Source organism: Cetorhinus maximus, chromosome 26 (genome assembly GCF_964194155.1).
Source record: "Cetorhinus maximus chromosome 26, sCetMax3.hap1.1, whole genome shotgun sequence".
In the NCBI taxonomy this organism is placed as follows: Eukaryota; Metazoa; Chordata; class Chondrichthyes; order Lamniformes; family Cetorhinidae; genus Cetorhinus; species Cetorhinus maximus.
This window is the reverse complement of record NC_135904.1, coordinates 12209463-12232625: the sequence shown is the minus strand read 5'-3', so window position 1 is coordinate 12232625 and position 23163 is coordinate 12209463. Positions and strand designations below refer to the sequence as shown.

Here is a 23163-nt window from a genome sequence, read left to right as displayed (position 1 = left end):
ACTGTACACAATCAAAACCTCCCTGCTCTTATACTCTATGCCCCTATTAATGAACCCTAGAAATGAAGCTTTAGAAACAGCTCTCTCTACCTGTTCTGCCACCTTTAATGACTTATGTACATATACACCCAGGTCTGTCTGCTCCTGCACACCCTTCAGAATAGTATCCTTTGATTTTATACTGTGTCTCCATGTTCTTTGTACCAAAGTGCATCACCTCACACTTCTCTGCAGTTAACTTCATCTGCCACCTACCTGTCCTCCACCAATGTGTCAATGTGCTTTTGAAGTTCTACATTGTCCTCACAGTTTACAATTCTCCCAAGTTTTGTGTCATCCGCAAACTTTGAAATTGTCCCCTGCACGCCAAGATCTAGATCATTTAGGGGTCCCAATACTGACCCCTGGGGAATTCCACTACAAACCTTCTTCCAGCCCGAAAAATACCCATTAACCATTACTCTGTTTCCTGTCCCTCAGCCAATTTTGTATCCACATTGCTAATGTCCGTTTTATTCCATGAGCAATAACTTTCCTCACAAGCCTGTTGTGTGGCACGGTATCGAATGCCCTTTGGAAGCCCATATACACCTCACCAATGGCCTTTCCCTCATCAACCATCTCTTGTTACCTCTTCAAAAAACTCCAGCAAGTTAGACACAATTTTCCTTTAACAAATCCATGCTGACTCTTCCGAATCAATCCAGGTTTTCCACGTGACTATTAATTCTATCCCGAATAATTGTTTCTAGAAGTTTCCCCACCACTGAAGCTAAACTGACTGGTCTGTAATTGCAGGGCAGATCTTAACAACCTTTTTTGAACAAGGGCGTAATGTTTGCAATTCTCCAGTCCTCTGGCACCTCCCCCGAATCCAGGGAACATTGAAAGATTATTGCCAGTGCCTCTGTAATTTCCACTCTCCCTTCCTTCAATATTCTTGGATGCATCTCATCCGTTCCCGGTGCCTTATCAACTTTAAGTTCTGACAGCTTATCCAATGCCACCTCCTTATCAATTTTAAACCCTTCTAGTAACTGAGTTTCCTCCTCTGTCACCATGGCCTGGGCAGCATCTACTTCATAGGTAAAGTATTCATTTAACACCTCAGCCATGCCTCTTGCCTCTATGTATAAATCCCCTTTTTGGTCCCTAATCGGCCCTACTCCTTTTACCACCTTTTTACTATTTATGTGCTTATAAATACTTTGAAATTTCCTTTTATGTTAACTGCCAAGTCTTTTTTCATAATCTCCCTTTGCTTCTCGTATTTGCTTTTTTACATCCCTTCTGAACCTTCTTTATTCAGCTTGGTCCTTAATTGTATTTGCTATCTGACACCTGTTGTAAGCACACATTTTCTCCTTTAACTTAATTTCTATCTCCCAGGGAGCTCTGGATTTGTTTGTCCTACCCTTCTCTTTTGAGGGAACATACCTGGACTGTGCCCAAACCATCTCCTCTTTGAAGGTAGTCCATTGTTCACTACTGTTTTTCTGCCAACCTTTGGTTCCAGTCAGTCTGGCCCAGCTCCATTCTTGCCCCGTTGAAATCTGCTCTGTGCCAGTTGATTATTCTTACTCTGACTCTACCTTTTCCTTACTTACTTACTTACTCTACCTTTTCCACCGTAATCCTAAACCTTATGATACAATGATCACTGTCTCCTAAATGTTCCCCTGTTGTCACTTGAAACACTTGGCCCACCACATTCCCTAGAACCAGGTCTAGCAGTGCCTCCTTTCTTGTTAGACTGGACACTTACTGCTGTAGGAAATTCTCCTGAACACAATAAGACATAAGGCCAGAAGTAGTAGACCAATTGGCCCATCGAGTCTACTCCGCCATTCAATGAGGTCATGGCTGATCTGATAATTCTCAACTCCACTTTCCTGCCTTTTCCCCATGACCCTTGATTCCCTCACTGATTAAGCGTATTCAAGGCTGAGATAGATTTTTAATGACCCAACCTCTACAGCCGTCTATTATAAAGAATTCCACAGATTGACTACCCTCTAGGAATCTAGAGAATTCTCGGAACAATCGAAGAATGCTTGTCCCTCACTGCCCCTTACACTACCACTATCCCAGTCTATATACGGGTAATTAAAGTCCCCCATTATAACTGCTCTACGATGTTTACACCTCTGTGTAATTTCCTTGCAGATTTGTTCCTTTATGTTCTTCCTACTAGCTGGTGGTCTATATACTATACCAAGCAATGTAATTTCACCCTTCTTATTCCTTAGCTCTAACCAAATCGATTCTGTCCTTGAATCCTCTAACACATCCTCTTTCTCCAGTACTGCAATACTCTCTTTAACCAAAAACGCCACCCTCCCCCTTTTTTCCCTTTCCTATCTTTTCTGAACACTTTGTAACCAGGAATATTAAGCACCCAGATCTGCCCGCCCTTAAGCCAGGTCTCCGTTATCGCCACAACATCATAATCCCACAAGGCAATCTGTGCAATCCGCAATTTTATTAACTATACTCCTTGCATTCATATACATGCAGTGTAACCCTGTTTTAGACTTCATTACTTGCTCCCTTACTCCAACTCCATCTATTAACTTACTATTCTCTATTTTAGTGCTATCTGCCTCTCCCAGCACCCTGGTATTACTTTCTGATATTCTCTCCCGGTTCCCAAACCCCTACTGAGTTAGTTTAAACCCTCCCCAACAGCCCTAGCAAAACGACACGCGAGGAACTCAGTCCAGGCTCTGTTCAGATGAAACTGTGCGGCTTGTACAGGTGCCATCTGCCCCAGAGCCAGTCCCAGTGTTCCAGGAAACTAAAACCCTCCCTCCTGCACCATCTTTCCGGCCACGCATTCATCTGTCTTTTATCTTCCTACTTCTGTACTCACTTGTACATGGCACTGGGAGTAATCCGGAGATTACTACTTTAGAGGTCCTACTTGCTAATTTTCTACCTAGCTCCCTAAATTCTGATTGCACGACCACTTCCCCTTTCCTACCTATGTTGTTAGTACCAATGTGGACGACGACCTCTGGCTGTTCGCCCTCCCCCACGAGAATGTCCTGCAGCCGTTCTGTGACTTGAAAGAAGAATGCAAGTTGGGGAGAGATTAAAAGGAAAAAAAGACAAAAATCTCTTGCTCAATGTTTAGGAATACTAATTGATTGAGTTTTTGTATGGACAAAGCAAGTCTTGGTCCTCATTTTTCAAGCCATTTAAACACAGCTGTTTAAATTGAGCAGTGGCTGTTAATACGTACAACTCGTCATCCCATCTCCATCTGTCATGATGGCAAGGGAGTGATGCTATGTCTGTGAAAGACGTATCATGTTTACTTCTGAAAATGGGAAGTGCCTGTTCTTTTCAGCTTGTCTGAATTTGTCTCGTAAAGCTGAGTCAAATGACTTAAATCCTGCCCTGGATTATGACTTATTTCTATGATGCCCATATTCATGAATGAGTTCCATTCTGTTCTGAAACCTGCATCATAATAAACATAATTTTCATTGTGGCTTTTGAGCACCTTTTGTGAAACAGTTTCAGACTACCTAATTTATGTCTGTGCAATTGTGGTGAGTCACTTCATGAAATCAAAAACACAAAGGGTCTACCCCATGTCACAAATCTTCCAACCTAAACCACCTGTATTGGCTCTAATGTCAAGATACCTAGAGAGACAGATTAGATGTGTTGGCATAACATGATGGCACTGTAGTTCCACAGTTACTAAAATATGATTGATGAATGAAAAAATCCAAATGGTTTTGCCATTTCGGTTTTACTTCAGCTGTCAGAAATGAGCTTTAAGAACAACTGATCTTAATCCTCCAGATTCCCAGCATCATTCAAGACTATCCTTAGTGCTGCAGATCTATCTAGAACTTCTGCAGAGTTTTTGGTGGGCATTGCATTTTTGGAAAGTGACACATCTTTATATGAGTGTAAATCATCTTTATTCCTTAAAAGCTCTGCAGAAACACTTGCATTTCTAAATTTATTATTAAGCTGGTTTTTTAGTTGCATTTCTCTCTTTTGTTATAAAATATATACTGGCATACATGTTGAATCCTTAATCCAAGCTTTGTACATGTGACAATAGGATGTTGACACAAGGGCATCTTTGAGAATACACTATAAAAAACACTCGCATCAAACTGTCAAGTGATTTCTGTGATGTCATTCTTTGTATTGACTGTGGTCTCTTCAATAAACCACAAAATATTGCCCTGTTTAGTTCTATACTGTCTATGAAAAGTCCATGTTTGAATAAATGGAGTTCTAAACATCAGTTATTAAACATTACATTTTTTGCATTTCTTAGTTAAATGTGGATGTCTTGGGGTTGAATCTAATCGGGGTTCTCAGCATGAGTTTATATCAAATTTCTTCTTTTCTCATTGGTTAACATAGGACTTGGGAGCCGTTTGGCCCTTTGAGCCTGCTCCGCCATTCAATAAGATCATGGCTGATTTGATTGTGGCCTCAACTGCACTTTCCTGTCTACCCCCCCATAATCTTTGACTATCAAAAATCTATCCAACTCAGCCTTGGATAGATTCATTGGTTAATGGCATGCACACTCTGGGCTTCATTTCAATTTTTATCTTTAAATGTATTCACTAAACACTGCACAATACCAATATTATCCCAATGTGGCTTCCCTGACTATTCCCACCTCGGCTAAGATTGAGAGGAAGTGCCAGTTTTCAACTTGGCAGTTTGGTGTGCAGCACCAGGAAAATGGCCACAAGGCAGGGATTGCAAGTTTAAATCCCACCATGGCATGTTATGAAATTTAATTCAATAAATCTGGTAATTCATGGGTTATGAAGTGATTTTCTAATGCCCTTCAGGAAAGGGAATTTGCCACCCCTTGCCCAGCCTGGCTACATGGGATTCTAGTCACTCAAAACGGGGAACTCAAATTGTATGGGGAAACAGCGATGGGCAGTAACTTTAGCCTTGCTGGTAACACCTACTTGTCAAGGAAAACATTTTTAAAAATCCCAATAGAGGATATCTGTATGTACATGTGTGCATATCATGTATTTATGGGGTTATAAGCACATACATTCATAAATACACATACAAATAAGTGAGGGACTTAAGAATTTAATCGCAGTAAAACTAAATCTGTGTCTGTCAACACTCCGCTTCAAATGGGGTCCACTTTGATGACTTGCTTCAAATGGTAATAATTCCAGCTCCTTTTGTCTGAAGTATTTTGTCTGTCTCACTAAATGAGACGAATTTCATCAAAAACACTACAGCAGCTCAACTCATTTAAACATGTCTATTTTTATTTTTTTACCAGGCTCTTGGCATCAGATTATATTATCTATATACACCTTCCGTGAAGCACTTGCACAAATCTCATAGCTTATCCACCGCCTGAGATGTTGATTCTCTGTGCCTGCCCCCTACAGGCACCCCGACCCCTTCAGCCTTTGAGCAATACCCTGGGAGATCTTCTAGTTTAGCTGAAGCTTACATCTTGTACATTGTGGAGCAAAATCTGGGAGAGACCTTAGTATGATGCATCACTTAAAACACATCACTTGCTTTAGCTTTGGGCTTTCCAGTTTATATGCAGTTGAGCCGATTGCCTTTGCTTGGGTGTTGAATTTCAGCATTCCCAGTGTGCTCATAGAGAAAGGCTTTGGGGGCTGGGATGCTTTGAGTCACCAAACTCATGCTGTACAAATTACTAGATTCATAGGATCATTAGAACATAACGGGAGACCATTTAGCCTGTCATATCTGTGCCAGCTCTTTGAAAGAATCATCTAATTAGTTTCTTTACCCCTTAGCCCTGAAAATTTTCCCCTTGCAAGTGTTTATTTAACTTCCTTTCACAAGTTACTATGGAATTTGCTTCAGTTGCCCTTTCAGGCCGTGCATTCCAGATAATAAGTCGCTGTGCTTAAAAAAAAAAAAATTTCTCCTTGAGTCTCTGGCTCTTTTGCCAATTATTTAAATCTGTGTTATTTGGTTACCGACCCTCCTGTGATCAAATCCTTATTTACTCTATTGAAGCCCCTCATAATTTTGAACATCTCGATTAAATCTTGTCCTAACCTTATCTGCTCTAAAGAGGACAATTCCTGCTACTCCAGCCTCTTCACTTAACTGAAGTTCCTCATCCCTGGTAAATCTTCTCTTCATCCTCTCCATGGCTTTGGCATCATTACTAAAGTGTGGTGCCCAGAATTGGCCACAACCTTCCAGTTAAGTCATAATTAGTGATTTTTTTTTTCAAGGGTGCATATGATTCGTAGAGTCTTAGGATCCTGGCAGCTGTGGGGTGGGGGATATTGGTTCAAAGTTAGGTCCCACTTTCGACTGAAGATTGAAATACTATCTCTGCCACCCACCTTACCGAGAAGGAGAAATGCCTGTAACAATTATCTGCGTATCTTCCCTGCAAGGTTACTGCTTCTGAGCAGTTATATGTGGGTTTGCTCCTCTTCACAGTTTTGTATTTGTATGCCAGATTGTCTCCTTGTAACTGGACCTTGCATCCTCTGTGCACCAGAATGTGCCTTTGCCTGCCTAACATCTGGGTAAATGCAGCAAGACTTTAGATTTAACTTTTCTACTATACACTTTCCGACTGGAGTGTATGATGTGCCACCATGTGATCCAGTAGGCGGTTGAATGTGCACTGATTCAGACTCAGGCCAAGCCTCTTAACGAACAGAAAAACCTACTTAATGCTAAATAAGTGAAGAAACATTACTCAATGCAAAACAGTATGTTTATATTAATTGCAATTTTTACAATTCTCCTGAGTTAACTTTTGATGTAAAACAATCCTTGAAACATGTCAGTCAACCCCTAGCTCTACCTAGTTCACTTTTATTGTGGATCTTTGCATTGACTGGTTAGCTTAGCTGGGACAGCCAATATATGCACACAATTGGAAGCTCAGGCACAGAGCAGGGCATCAGAGGATATGCAAAGAATGACTATCACTGTTCCTGTAATGAACAGACCCACATTTTCATCCCATACACTAATTAAAACAAAGACCCCCGGAAAGCCACATAGGGTATATGGCTTGATTCTGCAATCTGTGCCAGAATAAGTTGAGTGACCCAATAGGTGGGTCTCCATCTATGTACATTCTGAGTGATCAAACCATGTATTCCAAAGATTTTATGGTCTATATATCTCTGTTTGACAGTGTGACCTATAATGCTTGCAGAAACAGCTGCTGTTAACCAGGTTTAACCTCATTCGTGTTATGTGGCCACAAAGAATTTGATAAATCTAATTGACAAAGATAGTTCATTTTTGTAATGCCCTATTTTTAAAGTAGAGCCATTGTTGTGCAGTAACTGAATCAGTCAAATTCTGTTTTCATTACACAGGATTTCTGGTGTTGTGAGGAATGTATTGCACGATTATGTCCTTGTTTCTGTGAAAAGTGCACAATGGTCCAATACACCGAATAGCTGAGGAGTCCACTCAATCAGATGTACAGGAATTTGAAATGTTGCTAAGACTTTGAGAAATCTGCAAGTACTGAACACGCACACTGGATCTCCATGAACTGAATGTGTACACTTCTGTGTCAAGAGTCGACAGGTTCACTCAGTATGCAGAATCTGAGCCTAACATGTAAGAACTTGGGGTGAAGATCCATACTTTGAGAGACCGGGGATGCCCAACTTTTTGGAGCTGGGGCTCGATACACATGTCACAATCAGTGATTGGGTTGCATATTGTAATGCAGTAATGCAAAATTTCCCACTCCCATCATTCTTTTAGTCCTCATCCTTTCCTTCCTCCAGGTTGTTGGAATTTGACCATTTTAAAAAAAGTTGACATCTAAAGCTGCTAAGATGTGGTTTATTTGCAAGCGTAAAGGCAGCAGTCAGGAACAGATCACAGGAACTCATAGACTGCAATTGGATTAATGAGCTGTCGTTGGATTCTGTGTTGAAAGAATCCCATGTAGTCAAAGCTGTATTTTACCTCTTCAGTCAAAGTAATCAGAGTAAAGCAATGCTCGTGATAATGCCCTTTAAATTTAGCTATAAGCAGATTGTATGTCAATGGTTAACTGGGTTGATGAAGGGACTAAAAATGAAGATGGTTGAGCATGTTTATCCAGTGAATGATTGAATTATCCACTGGTTCTTTCTGGAAAGGTGCATTTGATGACAGTGGTGGACATGGCTGTGCTTGTTTCCCATGGTCATAAATAGAGGAAAGAGATTTATGTATTCAGTGTAGCCATAGAGCTGCAGCCCAGCATGAACAGTGAGGACAGAGTTGAGGGAAGAGTAATTTTTTTCTTTTAAATGGGAGAATGTGAACACTGCAATTATTAGTATCTTATTACATGATACCATGTAATAACCATACCCAGTACGTATTTACAGCACAGCCATTCAGCTCAGCAATTCCATGTTAATGCTTTACACAAATCTCCTCCTGCCTTTCTTCAGCTGACTCCATCAACATATCCATCTATTACTTTCTCTCTCATTTGTTTATCTAGCTTCCTCTTAAATGTTTCTCTGCTAGTCATGTCAATCTCTTCCTGTGGTAGCGAGTTCTACCACATTCTAATCATTCTCTGAGTGAAATAGACTCTTCTCAATTTCCCATTGGATTTGTCGGTGACTTTCTTTATATTTACCCACCTTAACTTTGTTCTCTCCTCCAGATCAAAATTTGTTCCCTACGCCTACCCTAACAAACCCTTTCATCATCATGAAAGACCTCTAACAGGTCACCCCTCAGATTTCTGGTTTCTAGAATTGCCATTGAATTTTTGGCTGCTATTATATAATGACAGTCTGAATTGGCTATTTTATGAACCTTTTTGTTTTCTGATTGTTGCGATCATTGCCATGATTAACCATCTACTCTATACAATACAGTGAGAGGTCCATACTGGAAATTTTGCTTATTTTTATTTGCTATAATGATTTTTCTGCATAATTTTCCTTTGACTTCATTCTAATTGTCTCTGATGTGTTGATTTTATATTTGTCTCTGCATTTGGCAATTTTGTAACATGCTTGTTGTATACTATATGAAATGTTTCCTTTAATGATAACATTGTTTGCCATTTGGAGTTGAAGCAGACATTTGGAAGTTAGAGTGGGTTGGGGGGCAGTTGGAGGAGTATCAGTAAGCGTTACAGGTTCCCCGTATAGAAGAGATGGAAAACTATAACTAACATTTTGTTAACCTGTTGCATGAACCACACTAAACTTTTTCTAATTGCTCTTGTTAATGCAGCTATTGAAGCATAACAAAACTTTTATCCTATAATTTTGTGATAATGAGAGTTATTAGTAAAGTTTGATCAGATGTTTACTAAAACACCTCATCAAAGAATGGTAGCAATTTTCTAACGCATGTGACTGACTTATTGTACTCTGAATTCTTCACTCTACTATAATTCTTTCTATTTCTAGGTTTTGCACCACGTGACTTGACTTGTTTCTGCACCGTGCTGTTCACCTGTTCATTCCCAATGCCAAAATAAGCAGCACTCCTGTTCTGCACTATTTTCTTAGATTGTAAGTAAAACCTCTGGTCTTTGACTATGTGAATAGCTCCAAAGGAGCAAAGTTACAAAAGCTAGAAGAAATGTATTTACAGAAATAATGCTGCCTAATTTTTCTGTTGTGTATTGCATAATTTCAGCACCAAATTAACACAGCTTAGTATGAATAAAAATGTCTTTGTTGGTCTCAACTCCATCCTCGCCGTTCAAGCTGAGCTGCAGCTCTATGGCTACACTGAATACATAAATCTCTTTCCTCTATTTATGACCTTGGGAAACAAGCACAGCCATGTCCACCACTGTCATCAAATGCACCTTTCCAAAAGAACCACCTGGTAATTCAATCATACATTGGATAAACATGCTCAGCCACCTTCATTTTTAATTCTATTTTTCTAATTCAGTTTTAATCAATGAACTGGCCCATTTGAGCATTGCCTTTTATCTCCTTTGGCATTGCGTTCAAGCCTTGTACTGATTCACATAGAATTATATAGTGTTTACAGCACAGAAACAGTCTATTTGGCCCAATTGGTTTTTGCTGATGTTAATGCTCCACATGAGACTTACAGGAGGAAAATGCTCACTTGTCCTAAGTGAAAGAAATTTTACACCTTTGTCTATTCAATTACTAGTGAGTTGAATTCACAGCAGAGCTCACCATAGCTTGCAATAATTGGCACAGTTTCTTCTTGCTTGATTTGCGTGGGAAGTGAGAATGTGTTAAGTGCTCTTATGAAGTTGGATTGAAACACACTTTGAGGTTGAGCAAAGGAAGCTCATGAACCAAAGCTGTGCTTGAGGTGATGAGACCCTTCACCAAAAAAGGAACTTCCACCTTCTCGGTCTTTAGCAGTGGCTTAAGAATGGGTTGGCTACGGTTGGTATGTTCATGGAAATGGAGAGAAAGGAACCTTTAACAAGGATTCTTGGTCTCAAAAAATTGGGCATTTACTGAAACATTTTTGCAATTGCAATGGAAATGGGGTATGTATTTGACAAGCTGAATGTGATTAAGTACTCCACCTGTAAGGGATATTCCATAATGTGCAAAAAAACCTACAAAGCTTTGAAATGGCCAACTTTGGGCACATGGTCTTGATCAATATGTAATCTGATTGCAGTACTCACCAAGCTGTTGTTTCCTAATGTATATCAGCTACCCCTAAATTTCCCCTCTTCAACTTATTTCATATTCTGTGATTTTCAGGCACTTAATTCTCAACAGATCATGTATTTAAAACTTACTACTTTTATTTTTAATGTACCCTTATAAATTTGTTTAGAAATATTTCGTAGTTGATTTGAATGTTATCTTTATGTGTCTGTTTTGTAAGTTTAAAATAGGCTATTTTGCTAATGGAGCTGCATGGCTTCGTTTTATTAGGAAAATACTTGTGTGTGGATTTTGGGAATGACCATATTCATATATAGGTGAAACCAAGATCATTAATACTTGTATTTTCAGTTCTTGATTTAAGGCTAAGATTGCTAACCAGAAAATGATGAAGGGTGTAACTATTTTGATGCGCAGCTGACATTAGTGATGTAGTGTTAACCTGGTTAGAAGTTTGACTTAAATATTACAGTAGAACCTGTTTTGATGTGTTAACCAGTTCCACCAATCTACTGTTCCTATCTCATTATACAGAAAATCTGATGCAGGTATCTCATAACATGAATGTATTGTAGAATTTTCTGTAGTCAAAGAAACAAAGATGTTCATTATTTATATATTGCCTTTGGGTCTCAAAAAAAGACTGCAGAATCAACCAACCAGGAGCTGAAAGATAGTAGTTTTGTTTTACATTAAGTCCATTGTTATAGCAAAACAAATTTTAAAAATGAACTGTATCTTTATATTCAAGAATGCCAGGAGGTGGCCAGTAAGCTTCCTGCATGTACGAGTTGAACGTGGGGAGCAAGAATAATTTTACTGGTCCAATTCACCAGGTCTCACTTTCATTGTTACAGGTTCCATGTTGATTTTTACATGGGTTGATTTGCTGGACTGCTGGTTACTTTTATGCCCTTCATGTTCATTGACAACTAACTTAGTTTATATATACTTTTCCATATTCTGCAGTTGTTCATGTGACACCTTTTGAGAATGAGGCTGAGAATGCGAAAGGCTTCTCAGCAGACAACCCCTGTCCATGCATCACGACCTGAAAAGAAGCGGAAGCGCTCTGATGTAGATGATTCAATACCTGTTATGGGGGCAAAACCACAGAAGAAGGAAACTGGTTTGCTCTCATCTATTAAAAGACTTATCCGAGGAACTGCTGCAAAGGTATGATGATCAAATATCTGCGGGACTGGTGTAGAATGTCATAATCTGAATGTTTTATAAACATACTGTCTGATAACTAAAATTATCTCCGCTTTACACTGGAGCCCTGTAGACAGCTAGAGTATAAGGAAGAGCTCGGAGGAAGAAAAGATTGGCAAGGACATTAAGATAAATGTAGCTTGTGATACGCTGGTTGGTGTTTAGTTGCCTTTGCTACAAGATGCTTCTTGCCCTTCTATTCATGACTGTTTTTATCCTGGTTATTCACCTCTGTTTGGAGATTAAATAAACTGGAGACATTCTACATTAATGCAAATTTTATGCAGTTCATTGGAAGGAAACAGCTTGCCTTTTCTGATCCTTAATTATTTTACCCGTTACCACTGCATTACAGCATCAAGATGTTCTATCATCCATCCAGACACTTAGACAAGCCTTTAGTTAAACATTCATTTTGTTATTTTAAGTGCTTACTGCAGTGTGAAGGATTTTGGGTTTGGGGATTGCAAGCTTCCACTATGGCTTCTCAGGTCAGGTACCATTATCAAGTGGAGCCCAGTCTTTTTCTGACCCAATCAAAAATGCTTTCTGAGGAAAGTGAATTTTTCCAGTTTTTGTACCAGACATGTCAGTGATTTTATAAAGAGACTTTTCAGTGATATTGCCAATTAATTGACATTTTGAGCTGTGTTCCCTACCCACAAGTACTTGGCTGGATTTGTTTATTTTCTTTGGACCCTTATGGCCAGAGTACGGAGCAAAATTTCATCCCGTTACTTGAATTGGGTTTGAACCCTAGTCTCAAAGAAAGAAAGCTCACATCAGGAGCCTTAACTAAGGTTCTGACATAGATTCTTGCCCAGTGTGTACTTCCATCTCATTCAGGGTATGAATAGAAAAGAAGAAATTAACCAGATGGACCTGAGCAGAATAATAATGCATTCAAGCACAAACTAGAGAGAGGTTGAATTAATGCTGCAAGTCTGTAAGGTCACTTTTTAAGTGATGCTGATAAATTTACAGAATTAAAATTTTGGGGACTTCCTTCCTTGCTTCCACTTCACTCTTACCTCATGGACCATCATTATTTATGTGTCTTCAATGAATAAGATGGTTCATATTGTGGTTCCCTGTCTGCAAGTTCTAAGACTCAGCTGAACAAGCCGAGCACATTTCCCAGAAAGAAGGAAGGAAACTGAGAATGTGTGCCAAGTTAGCCTACACTCTTACTGCTCCAGGCAGCCCATTACAGAAGCACTTTGGATGCTGGACGAAGGTTGTTTGTCTGTCCTCTTGGCCGGGAGCGGTGAATATTAAAGGAATGTCTTCTAGCAAGGAAAGGGAAGAAAGTATTTTTATTTAAAAATAACATGAATTGGATGATGTGACTGGAATGGGATGTTGTAAGATGCAGGAATAATGTCATGATGCAAAGTGATTATATTGGATGCAGCAGACAGAATATGAAATGAAAAGTCAATGACAGTTTGATAAACTAGATTCTGGTTGCCTAATAATATTTTTGCAGCTCCAAAGCAAAAAGCCTGTGATTAAGTTTGCTGAATGTCATACATTTCTTATTTGGTCAGCATTACTTGACCTATTTCTCTGGAAGGATTTCGATTGAAATTGAGCATTGCACAAATGAACCAGAACGGAGTTTGTCATTTTTAAGAGCCAGCTATTGGAGAAGATCAGTTTGGAGAATTGTCATAAGTTGGCACTACATAAAGATTAAATTTGAGAGGAAAAATATAGCATAAAGCAGTGAAATCTTTGCATTGAGTATCTTTGGTATTGACCTGCTCTTATACTCTGTTTAAATCCCAAGGTTTTTAGTCAGTGCTGCTGCTTTTTTTTATTATCTATTATATCAAAATGCTTTATTGCATTATTTAGATGAAGGATTTAATTCACGGTTAATAATATGAAAAGCTATTTTAATCATGCAGGGTACTGTTAGTGCTGTTCCTTTGAGTATGCGTGTAACTACTTAAATAAAATACTGCAGATGCTGGAAATCTGAAACAAAAACAGAAAATGCTGGAAAAACTCAGCAGGTCTAGCAGCATCTGTGGAGAGAGAAACAGAGCTAATGTTTCGAGTCCGTATGACCCTTCTTCCGAGCAGTTTGATTAGTGATTGCAAGTCCTGTTATATTCAACTCTGCTTTTGCAGGAAACCTAGACTGCTCCTTCATCTTCCCCCTCTAATAGGAGAGGAAAAATCTGAGAAAGGTAACTCCGAGCTATGCTCAAGGACATGCCAGTCTCAGTGGGCTCACATGCAGCCATTCTGATGGAGATGACTTAGAAGCCCAGAAAATACCTTGAAGACTACATCCTGTTCCAGTGGAGGAGCGAGGAATAATTTAAATTTTTGATTAACTTGCAGATAACCATCTTTGTAATTTAAATCTAATAGAATGAGTTGTCTAGGATTTGGGAAATTTGTGGCGATTTAAATACTGTGTGTGGTCTAGTTTTTGTGGTAGCTCTGCGTTTAACCGAAGAGCTGTGTGCTCATGCCAGAAGTGTGTTTTTGAATGAGATGTAAGAGATGCCAGAATGGGAGTAAGTCAAAGATCATTTTCATGTCTGATCCACAGGCAGAAGCAGAGAATCCGCCGAAAAAAAAATGTAGACTTGACTGTGACCTAGATGATAATATGATCACATCAACGCCTCATACTGGCTCAAAACCCAACAAACCAATTTCCAGAGTAAGGCGGAAAAGTCAGGTGAATGGAGGTTAGTGGAAGCAATTTCTTTTGTTCATTGAGTTGTGATCTCTGTAGAGACTGATAAGCAGGAGTTCTATTTCTACTTAAAAGTTAATAGCTGAAAGGATGACATGACAAGATTTCACATTTTAAGACTTCCGTCATGACAAAAGACTAAAAACACTTTTGACTAAATACTATAATTGTAAGCAACTTATGCTTTAAACCGCAAAACGTAACATTACCCTTTTTTCTTTTACCACAAACGACAAAACACTCCATAGACACACTTTGCACTGTTCTTTTAAGTAGATGTTGAATTCTACCAGAACCAGTCCAAGATGATTCTTAGCTCCGAGGGTTTACTTGTGTTCTTCTCCTTTTTCAGCCTGGGAATTTTTAATCTCAGAATTGTATTATGACCTGGCAGATGATGTATGGTAGGCAGATCAAATCCGCAAGGGAAACTTGACCACGCAATCTCAGCGATTTTGTAATTTGTATTTTATTTTGAGATGCGTGCCTTGAATTAAGTAGTAATAAGTCCACCCAGACATGGTGATTTTTTTTCACAAAGCTAAATTAAGCATTTATTAACAAAAGAAAAGATTTGGGAGCACATACATAGCTCTACAAATTACTCCTATAAAGACCCCTAAAACCCCTAATTAACTGGCTCCCAGTTACATCTCCATTAAGGCAACAGTAAAAACAAATAGATTTAAACAGACCCAGGCAAAGCAACACAATACCCTGGATAGTCGCATTCAAAATGAATTTTCTCAGCTTCGGTTCCTGTAGACAGCAACTTGATGCTCAGAGGCTGGAGGCTTTTCACACTTGTGTGAATACCTTCTCCTTACACATAACCTCATCTCCTTTATACATATTTCTCCCTTTTAATGCAAATTCCATTGTTCCCATAGTTTTTGCAACTTTACTTTTCTCATAATATAAATCTTTCATAGTACTAATTTTATCAGTAACCTTTGGGCAAAATAAACACACTGTGTGGCTTAGCTTCTTTTAGCTAGTTGTAACGTCTTACCATCTCTTTGAAATTCAGACTAACCTAATTTATCTATAAATGCAAATTTTCCCCACACCTCACATTCTGATGCTTCAGCCATATTTACGTATTTAGCATTTCAAACCTAGCTTCTTGTTGGAATACTCAAAAACCTCCAGACAAGCTGTCTCCAATTCAATTAAATCCCCCACACACAGCACACACAAAGAAACAAATCCAAATCCCACTATTAACCCACCTTTACAATAAATCACAATATTATGAAAATTATTATATTTTCATGACAACTGTCTTTCACGGTGCAGATTTTTCCCTGGAGATTCTCCCGGTGGTGCAAACTAGACAAACATTCCAGGCTTGTTTTAACTCCTCATGAATTTGACCTTTTCAATCTGAGCACGGGTATCCACTTGCATGCCTGCGTGGTGAACCACAGCGTCTTCCAGCCTATAGCTGCTATCATTCTCCCAGACCTTGGCAAACTAACTTGTCAAGTTTTCAGGCATACTGTAGAAACCCTTCCTCTCTAAAAGCCCATCTCCATGGCAATGTTAATCACATGGGCCTTGTATCCAGGTAGAAATGCTGAATAACTCTTTGAGACCCCACTCCCTTTTATTTTGGAAATACATGGATAGTTTAAAGCACAACCTGACATTCTCAACACTTTTCTGAGACTTTGGAGAGCCACAGTCTATCCACTGTTGGCACACAGGCTGCTGCGACTGTCTCCAACTGTAACCACCTTGCACCTTCTTCTCAGAAAACAATCTGGGCCCCTTTAATCTCTAACATTCAGAACACCCAGGCTTGCTGTCAGGCAGACTCCAGAACAGGTCATGTGTCCCCCTTCAAAGGCACAGACCCAAAATATAACAATCTTATAAATCTCATAATTGTAGCAATTGGGAATATATATATTCATTTCATAATGTCACTCCAAATATCATTCTGCATAATTTCACAGAAGAGTGACCTACAAAGTTACAAGGTACTCCTAAGTATATACAGCACAGAAACAGGTCATTCGGCCCCATAGGAGCATGTCGGTCTTTATGTTGCACATGAGCCTCATCTAGCTCATCAACCCGGGGGGAGAGGGGGTGAGAGAGAGACGCTGGCTGCGGGCCCCAGGTGTGTGAGAGATGCTGGCTGTGGGGCCTGGGGGTTAAGGAGATGGTGGTTGCAGAGCCCAGCGATGAGGGGACTAGCTGCAAGGCCTGGGGGCTTGGCTTGGGTCGGGTGGTGGGCAGTGGGAAAGAAGCTGGATGGTGTGGGAGAGTGGGGTGTGTGTGTGGAAGAGAGAGCGGGCTGTGTGTGTGGAAGAGAGAGCGGGCTGTGTGTGTGGAAGAGAGAGCGGGCTGTGTGTGTGGAAGAGAGAGCGGGCTGTGTGTGTGGAAGAGAGAGCGGGCTGTGTGTGTGGAAGAGAGAGCGGGCTGTGTGTGTGGAAGAGAGAGCGGGCTGTGTGTGTGGAAGAGAGAGCGGGCTGTGTGTGTGGAAGAGAGAGCGGGCTGTGTGTGTGGAAGAGAGAGCGGGCTGTGTGTGTGGAAGAGAGAGCGGGCTGTGTGTGTGGAAGAGAGAGCGGGCTGTGTGTGTGGAAGAGAGAGCGGGCTGTGTGTGTGGAAGAGAGAGCGGGCTGTGTGTGTGGAAGAGAGAGCGGGCTGTGTGTGTGGAAGAGAGAGCGGGCTGTGTGTGTGGAAGAGAGAGCGGGGTGTGTGTGTGGAAGAGAGAGCGGGCTGTGTGTGTGGAAGAGAGAGCGGGCTGTGTGTGTGGAAGAGAGAGCGGGCTGTGTGTGTGGAAGAGAGAGCGGGCTGTGTGTGTGGAAGAGAGAGCGGGCTGTGTGTGTGGAAGAGAGAGCGGGCTGTGTGTGTGGAAGAGAGAGCGGGGTGTGTGTGTGGAAGAGAGAGCGGGCTGTGTGTGTGGAAGAGAGTGCGGGCTGTGTGTGTGGAAGAGAGAGCGGGCTGTGTGTGTGGAAGAGAGAGCGGGCTGTGTGTGTGGAAGAGAGAGCGGGGTGTGTGTGTGGAAGAGAGAGCGGGCTGTGTGTGTGGAAGAGAGAGCGGGCTGTGTGTGTGGAAGAGAGAGCGGGCTGTGTGTGTGGAAGAGAGAGCGGGCTGTGTGTGTGGAAGAGAGAGCGGGCTGTGTGTGTGGAAGAGAGAGCGGGCTGTGTGTGTGGAAGAGAGAGCGGGCTGTGTGTGTGGAAGAGAGTGCGGGCTGTGTGTGTGGAAGAGAGAGCGGGCTGTGTGTGTGGAAGAGAGAGCGGGCTGTGTGTGTGGAAGAGAGAGCGGGCTGTGTGTGTGGAAGAGAGCGCGGGCTGTGTGTGTGGAAGAGAGCGCGGGCTGTGTGTGTGGAAGAGAGCGCGGGCTGTGTGTGTGGAAGAGAGCGCGGGCTGTGTGTGTGGAAGAGAGAGCGGGCTGTGTGTGTGGAAGAGAGAGCGGGGTGTGTGTGTGGAAGAGAGAGCGGGCTGTGTGTGTGGAAGAGAGAGCGGGCTGTGTGTGTGGAAGAGAGAGCGGGGTGTGTGTGTGGAAGAGAGAGCGGGGTGTGTGTGTGGAAGAGAGAGCGGGCTGTGTGTGTGGAAGAGAGTGCGGGGTGTGTGTGGAAGAGAGAGCGGGCTGTGTGTGTGGAAGAGAGAGCGGGCTGTGTGTGTGGAAGAGAGAGCGGGCTGTGTGTGTGGAAGAGAGAGCGGGCTGTGTGTGTGGAAGAGAGAGCGGGCTGTGTGTGTGGAAGAGAGAGCGGGCTGTGTGTGTGGAAGAGAGAGCGGGCTGTGTGTGTGGAAGAGAGAGCGGGCTGTGTGTGTGGAAGAGAGAGCGGGCTGTGTGTGTGGAAGAGAGAGCGGGCTGTGTGTGTGGAAGAGAGAGCGGGCTGTGTGTGTGGAAGAGAGAGCGGGCTGTGTGTGTGGAAGAGAGCGCGGGCTGTGTGTGTGGAAGAGAGCGCGGGCTGTGTGTGTGGAAGAGAGCGCGGGCTGTGTGTGTGGAAGAGAGAGCGGGCTGTGTGTGTGGAAGAGAGAGCGGGCTGTGTGTGTGGAAGAGAGAGCGGGCTGTGTGTGTGGAAGAGAGAGCGGGCTGTGTGTGTGGAAGAGAGAGCGGGGTGTGTGTGTGGAAGAGAGAGCGGGGTGTGTGTGTGGAAGAGAGAGCGGGGTGTGTGTGTGGAAGAGAGTGCGGGGTGTGTGTGTGGAAGAGAGTGCGGGGTGTGTGTGTGGAAGAGAGAGCGGGGTGTGCGTGTGGAAGAGAGAGCGGGGTGTGAGTGTGGAAGAGAGAGCGGGGTGTGCGTGTGGAAGAGAGAGCGGGGTGTGCGTGTGGAAGAGAGAGCGGGGTGTGCGTGTGGAAGAGAGAGCGGGGTGTGCGTGTGGAAGAGAGAGCGGGGTGTGCGTGTGGAAGAGAGAGCGGGGTGTGCGTGTGGAAGAGCGAGAGAGGTGTGTGTGGAAGAGCGAGAGAGGGGTGTGCGTGGAAGAGCGAGAGAGGAATGTGCGTGGAAGAGCGAGAGAGGAGTGTGCGTGAAAGAGCGAGAGAGGGGTGTGTGGAAGAGCGAGAGGAGTGTGTGTGGAAGAGCGAGAGAGGGGTGTGTGGAAGAGCGAGAGAGGGGTGTGTGTGGAAGAGCGAGAGAGGAGTGTGTGTGGAAGAGCGAGAGAAAGATGTGTGCGCGCGGGAGAGCGAGAGAAAGATGTGTGCGCGCGGGAGAGCGAGAGAAAGATGTGTGCGTGCGGGAGAGCGAGAAAGATGTGTGCGCGCGGGGGAGAGAGAAAGATGTGTGCGCGCGGGGGAGAGAGAAAGGTGTGTGCGCGCGGGGGAGAGAGAAAGATGTGTGCGCGCAGAAAGAGAGAAAGATGTGCGCGCGCGGGAGAGAGGAGAGTGCAGGTGGGTGAGAGAGGGTAGCAAGCATGAGAGAGTGGGGGGAGCGTGCGCAAGACGGAAGCGAGAGCATTGTGAGAGAGAGAGGAGCATGTGGAGAGAGAAGTGTGTGTGACAGAGAGGGAGGAGCGCGTGTGTGTGAGAGAGGGAGGAGCGCATGTGTGTGAGAGAGGGAGGAGCGCATGTGTGTGAGAGAGGGAGGAGCGCATGTGTGTGAGAGAGGGAGGAGCGCATGTGTGTGAGAGAGGGAGGAGCGCATGTGTGTGAGAGAGGGAGGAGCGTGTGTGTGTGGGAGAGAGGGAGGAGCGTGTGTGTGTAGGAGAGGGAGGAGTGCGTGTGTGGGAGAGAGGGAGGAGCGCGTGTGTGGGAGAGAGGGTGGAGCGCGTGTGTGAGAGAGAGGGAGGAGCGCGTGTGTGTGGGAGAGAGGGAGGAGCGCGTGTGTGGGAGAGAGAGGGGAGTGCCCGCGCGTGGGTGTGTGGAAGAGGGGAGTGCGTGCATGCGCACGTGTGAATGTGCGGAAGAAGGGAGTGTGTGCGCGCACGTAGGTAAGAGAGAGAGGAGAGTGCGCACGCATATGTGTGAGGGAGAGGAGGTTGCGCACGCGTGTATGAGGGGGATGTGCACATATGTGTGAGTGAGAGATTGGAGTGCGCATATGTGGTAGAGGGTGGAGGAGAGTGGGTGTGTCTGGCTCACACCCAGCTTCAGGTTTCTCACTCACCCTCACCCTGACACCACAACATACACTCTTACCCATTCACGCAGTGGGTGAGGATGAGTGATTGACCACCCTGAGACTGGGGGGTGAGCTGGACACACTCTGACCCTCTCTCACTCTAATGGCCATTTTTATTAGTTACCCTGTTTTTGAAACTAATTGATATATTGGTTTGACATTGCATTATTTTTGTTTCTCTTCTTCATACCTCAACTTTTTTTTTAAATTCACGTTCAATGTACGAAACCTTATCTTTCCAAGATTTTCACATCGGGCCCTTGAGTTAAAAAGAAATGGTTATGTGGCCCCTTAAGCGAAAAGGCTGGACAAGTCTGGTGTAAACCATCACATTTTCAATTTTAAATTATAATGTTCTCTTTTTAATGTTTATTTTTACCATTTTATTTATATTCTTTCTCATTCTTTACACCTTTGATTTGTTTCATTCTTATTAGAATAAAGCATGGAACACTTTTCACTTTAAGCATTTAGCTTCAAAATTGAGGAATTCCAGGGTAGTTATAACACCGGATATTTGTAGAATACAGCTCGTCTTAGTATAAAGTTTGCACTGCTCCAAAAGTATGCCTTAATTCTTACTAAAGAGCTTCACTTCCTAAGTCGCATTCATTTTGTACTCTAGTCATCCCTGTTAAGCTTAGCACATTGTTTGAATGTAACACGCTTTCGTGTCGTATCCTGTTATGTGTGTTTTTGGGAAGCACTTTAGTATTGTAATTGTAAAGATTGGTTCAGAACATCTAAAGGCATTGTGCCAACCCCTTGAACAGGTGGCACCTGATGAAGGCATACCACTAACAAATTTGCATAGCTCTGAGTCAAGATCATTGATTACAATCCCATTTATAAGTTAACACCAATGTTTAGGTTATACATTCTGAGGAAAATGAATATACAGCTCAAGAAGGCAAAACCTACCTCTTGAACACTGTACTGAGCAAGATGTCTAAAAGTTTTGCTGCAAGTGGAGGCTGGCAACAGACCTCTGAGGAAGATCTCTGCCATTGAGAGAATATGTATAATATTTGTATTGCATGAATTTGGTAGATTACAAGAGTTTAAGTACGTTCTTAAGGAGGAAGTTATTAAAGATAACTTGGTTACGTCTTTTAAATATGAAGCTAGGGAATATGTAGTTTCATTTTGCGTATTACATGTTCAGTAGGTTGTACAGTCCAGTGTAATGTAGCAGTTTAGCAGTGGTGGGATAATTAAATCTGATTACAGTTGGAAAAGGTTTAAGGACATCCACAACATGAGTGAAGCCAGAGTGTTGGTTCAGGTGATAGGATGGCTTAGATGCAACAAGATTTTGCTTTTGTATTCTTTCCCTTTAAGTACCTGCCCCTTTGCAATTTTGACTGTAATTTTATTCGGCGATCAGTCTTCTTTCGTGAGCAAACTAATGTTCCATGGAATAAAACACATGCTACACAGAATTTTATACTACAAATCCTGTGTTTAATTAGATACATACGAGGGCCAGGTTTTTATAGTGAGTCAATATATTCTGAACAGGATTTCTGTCTTCCATTATCTGAAACCAAGGCTAACCTCTGAGAAAGGAAGTAGTAAGCAAACAGATTATCTGCATAGGTCAGCTGACAGGTCTGAATATCTGCCCCAAAACTAGTCTGATCAGTAAAGAAGTTTTCCTACCCTACTTGCTGCATGTAAAGAGCAGCCTACAGTATTTGGTTCCAATTCTTGTTTGTAAATCCATCAGCCTTGGAACTTAAATTTGCTGGATGTTTGACTCGAGCAAGTTTGTTCTGTGTAAATATTTTCTCTTTCATTTCAGTGATGCTTAAGGTCCTGTTAAAAGTGAGCTATATGCGTTGTAAGCAAGCTTGTACCCAATTGGACTGCATAGGCTGTTACCACATGGACTGCAGCAGATCAAGAAGGCAGCTCACCACCACCTTCTCAAGGGCAATTAAGGATGGGCAGTAAATGCTGGCCTTGTCAGCAATGCCCACATCCTGTGAGTGAATACATGAAAAAATAAATTTGAGCAATATCTAACTAAATGCAGCAGATTTTGCCATATTTTTTGGAGGTTGCTGTGTTTTCTCTCAAATTAATGTAATGTGGATAGGAAAAATCTTAGAAGACAATTCCTAATTTGTGTTTGCACCTCAGTAATGAGGGTTGTAAGTATTTTATTTGGAAAGCTTTCATTTTGGTAGTAAAATGTGTAGGTAAATTCAGGATTTAAAATTTCCACAGTTTTTTTTTAATTGACCAACCATAATTGACTTTTTTCCTCAATGGGTGCTGTGTACCTTCTTTAGATTGTTCTGTAAAATAGAATCCTTTTTGTATAAAACTGGTTGGTGTCTTGTAGCATTTCTCATGAACAAAGTTAAAAATACGTCTTCCCTCTTCTGTGTCCATCTTTTTTACCCTAGAAGTCTGACTTCATTCTTCCTCTTTACCCCTTACCATAAGCTTTTCCTATTTTATCCTCTGCTTTGTCTTTCCTCGCCATGCCTTACATGTTTTTCTTGCTGTATGCCTCCCACTCTGTATGCCTTGCATTTGATTCAGCTCTCATTGTCATTATTCTACATGCACAGGCTGTTAACCAGATAATAAATTATTCTATATGCCTGGTCAGACAGATAACTGCCTTGTGTGCCGTCTGTCACAGTCAGGTAATGAATTGTAGGTTTATAGGTAATCAATTTTTTAAGTGCTTGCAGTTGTGCCAACTAAAGATCTGGGGGTGGTTGAGCAGTGGTATAGAACCATCCCCACCCCAACACTTCTGAGCTTTGTGCTGTTCTATAGCAGGCAACCACTCTCTTAAATGCTTGAGGATCTTCAGGCTAGGTGGGCAGTGTGTAGCCTGTCTCTTGGGGAGCACTGTTTCTGAGGCCAAGCTGCATTGGAGTGGGAGATAGGCTGGGGAAAGTTCAGGGCCGACACAGACAGTTGGCCACGAATGTGTGGTGTGGACACACGGTGCATATGTGCAGGATTGGAGCAAGAAGAGCCTGGTAATAGATAACATTCGG

The 23163-nt window shown here is 42.4% G+C and overlaps 1 protein-coding gene across 4 annotated transcripts in view; it reads left to right on the top strand.

Moving 5' to 3' along the window:
• ctdspl2a (CTD (carboxy-terminal domain, RNA polymerase II, polypeptide A) small phosphatase like 2a) overlaps positions 1–23163 on the top strand; it is a 67860-nt gene that overhangs the window by 18391 nt on the left and 26306 nt on the right. For 2 of the 4 annotated variants that reach the window (XM_078530114.1, XM_078530111.1), the window contains exons 2-4: positions 9423–9527; positions 11601–11807; positions 14416–14557. In XM_078530114.1, coding sequence (XP_078386240.1) covers positions 11625–11807; positions 14416–14557 — 325 coding nt within the window. In that variant the 5' untranslated portion in view covers positions 9423–9527; positions 11601–11624. Of the gene's footprint in view, positions 1–7470; positions 7609–9422; positions 9528–11600; positions 11808–14415; positions 14558–23163 lie in introns of those variants that run through there. The other 2 variants (XM_078530112.1, XM_078530113.1) reach the window with 2 other exon arrangements.